General features: G+C 47.1%; 1 protein-coding gene across 1 annotated transcript in view; it reads left to right on the top strand.

Annotated features, from left to right (window-relative positions):
- Window positions 1–6328: 6328 nt before the first annotated feature.
- Window positions 6329–6615, top strand: part of LOC145341293 (PHD finger protein 13-like) — a 22979-nt gene continuing 22692 nt past the window's right edge. Inside the window, exons 1-2 of the mRNA XM_080186214.1 lie at window positions 6329–6415; window positions 6497–6613. Of these exons, the coding sequence (XP_080042340.1) occupies window positions 6329–6415; window positions 6497–6613 (204 nt within the window). The remainder of the gene's footprint in view (window positions 6416–6496; window positions 6614–6615) is intronic.

Below are 6615 nucleotides of genomic sequence, written 5' to 3'. Positions count from 1 at the left end.
ACCCCAGTGTTATACAGTGACAGACCCGTCCCTACCAGTACTGTATTTCTGTGTTATACAGCGACAGACCCGTCCCCACCAGTACTGTACCCCAGTGTTATACAGCGACAGACCCGTCCCCACCAGTACTGTACCCCAGTGTTATACAGTGACAGACCCGTCCCTACCAGTACTGTATTTCTGTGTTATACAGCGACAGACCCGTCCCCACCAGTACTGTACCCCAGTGTTATACAGCGACAGACCCGTACCCACCAGTACTGTACCCCAGTGTTATACAGCGACAGACCCGTACCCACCAGTACTGTACCCCAGTGTTATACAGCGACAGACCCGTACCCACCAGTACTGTACCCCAGTGTTATACAGCGACAGACCCGTACCCACCAGTACTGTACCCCAGTGTTATACAGCGACAGACCCGTACCCACCAGCACTGTACCCCAGTGTTATACAGCGACAGACCCGTCCCCACCAGCACTGTACCCCAGTGTTATACAGCGACAGACCCGTCCCCACCAGCACTGTACCCCAGTGTTATACAGCGACAGACCCGTCCCCACCAGCACTGTACCCCAGTGTTATACAGCGACAGACCCGTCCCCACCAGTACTGTACCCCAGTGTTTTACAGCGACAGACCCGTCCCCACCAGTACTGTACCCCAGTGTTATACAGTGACAGACCCGTCCCTACCAGTACTGTATTTCTGTGTTATACAGCGACAGACCCGTCCCCACCAGTACTGTACCCCAGTGTTATACAGTGACAGACCCGTCCCCATCAGTACTATACCCCAGTGTTATACAGTGACAGACCCGTCCCCACCAGTACTGTATGTCTGTGTTATACAGTGACAGGCCTGTCACCACCTGTGTGGTATTTCTGTGTTATAAAGCTCAAACAGCTCCCTTGAGCAAGAAGTGAGGAAGGACAGGATAATTAACTGTGCTTCTGAGTATTGTCACACATTCGCACACAGGCACTTTACTGTAAACCTACTGCCACACTTTTTAACAAATTAATATTGGTTTAACTGAGGGTTAACTGAACAAGGTGTATTGACCACGCGATGTGAAATGTTCAGTTAGCATGATGGTTACACTAACCTTTCACTTGGTGACAAGTTGGTTTGATCTGTGCAAAGAGAGCGATACAGTGATTGACTTCCTGCTTCTGTGTATCCTCTCCCAACTCAACAATCTCAGCATTCGCACATGAAGAGACACAGCTTGTAAAGCAAGCAATACCTATTCATCAGCTAGTTTTACACCAAGCTGATCTTTTAATCGAAGCTCTGGAGGCTTTATGAACTATCTCAGGTACAGATTTAAGAAGAAGGGAAATGTGTTGTTTATTACGCTGTAAGTTATTGCAATTTGGAACACACTGCCTGAAAATGCAGTTGAAGGACAGGTACATTGTCGAGTAACATTAAAACAAAAGCTGGTCGGATTGTGGCTTGCCGGATTTCAAACTGTTTGGTCCAAGCTGGGCTGTGTGTGGTCAAGGATCACTTGGAGTGTTGGAATTCATTTATTAGTGTCACAAGTTGGCTTACTTTAACACTGCAATGAAGTTACTATGAAAATCTCCTGGTGACCACACTCAGGCACCTGTTCGGGTGCATTGAGAGAGAAATTAGCACAGTCCATGCACCTAACCAGCACGTCTTTCGGACTGTGGGAGGAAACTGGAGTACACAGAGGAAACCTACACAGGGATAACATGCAAACTCCACACGCACAGTGACCCAAGACAGGAATCGAACTCAGGTCCTTGGCAGTAGTGCTAACCATGGTGAATAGATGGTGAAGTGGATAATAAGGACAGCACCTCATTGGTTTACACTGAATTGTCCAATTTGGTTTAAAACTTTATTCATTTGAAATTGATGAATGTAACATTTTTTAAATGTTCAGCTTTCAAACAGTTCCGGTGTTTTGGACAAGCGGATTTGAGAAACTTACCCGCAGTAACTATCAAAAGGGAATTAGAACAGGTTATAGGAAATGGCAGAACAAAGCGGGACTAATTCAAAGAGCCAGCCCAAGTACAGTGGGTCAAAGTGCCTCCTTCTGAGCAACAAATTACCCCCCAAGCCACTCACCATCCTGACTTGGTAATCTATTGGCTGTTCCTTCACTGTCACTGGGTCAAGACCCTGGAAGCCCCTCCCTAACAGCGCTGTGGGTGTAACTACACCACGTGGACTGCACCAGTTCAAGGTGGCAACTCCTTACCACCTTCACAAGGGGCAATTAGGGATGGGCAATATTGGCCTAACCAGCAGCTTGTTCATCCCATGAACAAATAAAAAGCTACTACTCTACGGGCCCGTATCTTCTGCAACAACCGTTTCAATGGCATCTTATCAAATGCTTTATTCTAAACTTCTAAAGCATTAAACCCATTGGTTTCCTCATTCCATCCTCAACAATATGAGATTTCTCAAGCGTGATTTCCTTTTCTGAAAGCTTTTGGCTGCCTAACTATGTTATGACTTTTCTAGGTGTCCTTATGATGTGACAGAATCTTGCATCTCCCCAATGACTGGTGTTAGGCTAACCAGTCTTAGCTCTCATTCACAGCCTCAAGATAAAGGGGGTACAGTTTAGATCAGAGTTGAGGAGGAACTTCTTCACTCAAAGGGTGGTGAATCTCTGGAATTCTCTGCCTGTTGAAGTGGTGGAGGTTACCTCGCTGAATGTATTTAAGTCATGGATAGATAGGTTTCTGATAGACGGGGAATTAAGGGTTATGGGGAGAAAGCGGGAAAGTGGAACTGATCCACTTCAGATCAGCCATGATCTTATTGAATGGCGGGGCAGGCTTGAAGGGCTAGATGGCCTACTCCTGCTCCTATTTCTTACGTTCTTTCCTGTTTTCTCTCTTCCTTCTTTTTGAATAGTGGTTTGGAGACAAGTCTTGAACTAACCATCCGACAGAGGAAATGTAGGCAGAAGGGAATGGAGAACTTGCCATTCAGAGCTTGGAAAAACAAGAGAAGATTTATTGGCTTCACCTGAATGAGAGTTTGAAAAGTGCAGTGTTGTGTTTTTAGTTAAGTCGCCTTGCAGTGTTGTGGCAGAAGCTGGATGTGAGCTGCACAAATCTAATGATACAACATGTAAAAAGTCAAGGCACATATTGTCTGGCCAACAATTAGCTCAAATAGACTTCAAGCCAAACACCCTGAAATCCATGAGACAAGGGAATTGGGTCAGGGTCATTGTGACCTGGCTAATACGTTAACTACGCTGTGTCCTAGAGCACAGGCCCAGCCAGTCACAGGAGAAATGGAACAAATTTACATTGGCATCAGGTTAACATTGGCAAAGTGTGAAAACGCTCCATGGTGCACTGCATAAGTGACATCATCCAAAACAGAGAAATGATTGAGACAAAAGGCCTAATCCAATCGTTACAGTGTGGTCAAAATGCCAGGATTGTGTTCGCGTGGTTCATTCCCAACTTGAATCAGTGGTTAAGGAGAATAACAGAACTTGCTCTTGACTCAGATTGGACCCATTCTTTTACAGATAAAGTTTCACAAAGGTTAAAACCAAAGTACTGAACCATACTTTCCAAATTGACATAATCCTGGTCAAGGATCCCAGTGTCAGTACTGAGGGAGTGCCGCACTGTCAGGGGGTCAGTGCTGAGGGAGTGCCGCACTGTCAGAGGGTCAGTGCTGAGGGAGTGCCGCACTGTCAGAGGGTCAGTGCTGAGGGAGTGCCGCACTGTCAGAGGGTCAGTACTGCGGGAGTGCTACCTTTTGGACTTGTCATTAAAGTAAGATCCTCATCTGATTTCTTAGGTGATTACAGAAGATTTAATGGCTGCACCTGCTATTTCAGAGCAGCAAAGAACATAAGAACATAAGAACATAAGAAATAGGAGCAGGAGTAGGCCATCTGGCCCTTCGAGCCTGCCCCGCCATTCAATAAGATCATGGCTGATCTGTCGTGGCTCAGTTCCACTTTCCCGCCCTCTCCCCATAACCCTTAATCCCCTCTCTTATCAAAAACCCATCAACCCGCTTCTTAAAAATATTTAGCGAGGCAGCCTCCACCACTTCAACGGGCAGAGAATTCCAGAGATTCACCACCCTTTGAGTGAAGAAGTTCCTCCTCAACTCCGTTCTAAACCGCCTCCCCTTTATCTTGAGGCTGTGCCCCCTAGTCCTACTGTCTTTTTTGAGCGGGAAGAGTCTCTCCACCTCTATCCTATCCATCCCATTCATCATCTTATACGTCTCAATGAGATCTCCCCTCATTCTTCTAAACTCTAGCGAGTACAAGCCTAGTTTATTCAGCCTCTCCTCATAGCTCAACCCCCTCAACTCTGGTATCAGCCTAGTAAACCTCCTCTGCACTCCCTCCAGGCCAAAATATCCTTGCGCAGGTGCGGCGCCCAAAACTGCACACAGTACTCCAGCTGCGGCCTCACCAATGCCCTATACAGCTGCAGCAAGACCTCCCTACTTTTATATTCAATCCCCCTCGCTATGAAGGCCAGCATCCCATTCGCCTTCCTGACCACCTGCTGCACCTGCAAGCTGGGTTTTTGCGACTCATGCACAAGGACCCCGAGGTCCCTCTGCACCGTCGCCTGCTGCAGTTTTTCGCCCCGTAAGTAATAGTCCTTCCTACCATTCTTCCTACCAAAGTGGACCACCTCACACTTGCCAACATTAAATTCCATTTGCCATTTCCTGGCCCATTCGCCCAGCCTATTTAGATCCTTCTGCAGACTCTCCACACCCTCCGCACAATTTGCCTTTCCATCAATCTTGGTGTCATCAGCAAATTTCGACACCCTGCACTCGGTTCCCTCCTCCAGATCATCTATATAAATGGTAAATAGCTGAGGCCCCAGCACCGACCCCTGGGGCACCCCACTAGTCACCAACCGCCAATCCGAATAGCACCCATTGACCCCCACTCTCTGCCTCCTATTTGACAACCAATCCTCTATCCACGCTAACACCCTACCCCCAACTCCATGTCCCCTGACCTTCTGCAATAACCTCTTGTGAGGTACCTTGTCAAACGCCTTCTGAAAATCCAGAAAGACCACATCCACCGGCTCTCCTCTATCCACTGCCATAGACACATCCTCATAGAACTCCAGTAAATTTGTCAGACACGACTTCCCTTTAATGAAACCGTGTTGCGTCCGCCCTATCAAGCAATTCCCTTCAAGATGCCTCGCAATTTCCTGCTTAATGACGGATTCTAACATTTTACCTACCACAGACGTTAAACTAACCGGCCTATAATTCCCCACCTTTTGCCTGGCACCCTTCTTAAACAACGGCGTAACATTAGCCGTTTTCCAATCTTCCGGCACTTCCCCGGAATCCAGCGACGTCTGGAAAATAACCACCAAGGCATCCACTATCACCTCCGCCATTTCTTTCAGAACCCTCGGATGCATTCCATCCGGTCCTGGGGACTTGTCCACAATCAGCCCCTCCAGTCTGTCGAGCACCACCTCTCTAGTAACAGTAATGTCATTAAGACCCTCCATTCCTACCACCTTTCCATCGCTAACACCCGGCAAATTATTCACGTCCTCCTCCGTGAAGACAGAAACAAAAAAGTTATTCAAGACCTTAGCCATATCCCCATCCCCTACCACTAGCTCCCCTTTCTCATCCTCTAAAGGACCAACGTTCTTCAGGCCACTCCCACAGATGCAGTCATGCTAAGGGTGACAAGTCCCACACATACTGACTCTCACCGGGGTAAGGGTTCCACACACACTGACTCTCACTCACAAAGAAGAAAATGTTCTGGCTTTTTCTTCAATTTCCACATCAACTCCAGGCCACCAGAAATAACTTCTTGTTGTTTTCTTTGTGTACAACTCCACAGTGGCCTTCATGTAGCTTCTCTAACACCCATTTCCTCAATGGCGGAAGAATCATTCTGAGCTATAGAAGACATCCTGACTGTACTGATAGCTCCATTATTCTGGAGTAGTCGGGTTTCAGGGTAGGTGTTAATTCCAAAGCCTTTCCTCCTGAAACCACATCCATCGCGTGAGAGCCTACGCTCGCTGTGAATGTGTTTCTTCTGCAACTAGCAGTGACAGGTGTGGTAACCACTTGTTGAATATTCCAAAGAGCTTCTTGGTACAAAGAAAATTACAGCACAGGAACAGGCCCTTTGGCCCTTCAAGCCTGCATGAAGTGCTGCCCGACTGAACTAAAACCCCCTACCCTTCCAGTAGTGACAATCTTGAAAAGTCCATCCATGTTACAATGTTGACTTGACTGTCGATGGTGAATGGTGTCATGTCAATAAGTGCAGCCAACAGCCATGCCCGTCTGGATTCTACTTGTTGCAAGTGACGGAATTCCCGTTTGTCATCCAAAAATGATTGATGGACCATCATCTGTTAACAATGTAAACACTCTCTCAAGGAATTGACGGAATTTCCTTACTCCAAAAGTGATCTCAAATGCTTCTGGTTTAATCTGGGCATAGTTACTTTCAGCTTTGCTCAAGGTTCGAGAAGCAAAAGCAATGGGTCGTTCTTCATCTGATGGCCTGATGTGGGAGATCACTTTGCTGGACTACAAGGAGATGCATCACCAGCTAACTGT

Source organism: Carcharhinus amblyrhynchos, chromosome 3, assembly GCF_965287045.1.
Source record: "Carcharhinus amblyrhynchos chromosome 3, sCarAmb.v2.hapA, whole genome shotgun sequence".
NCBI lineage: Eukaryota > Metazoa > Chordata > Chondrichthyes > Carcharhiniformes > Carcharhinidae > Carcharhinus > Carcharhinus amblyrhynchos.
Note: the sequence above shows the minus strand (reverse complement) of the source record. Positions and strands in the feature narration are given on the sequence as shown.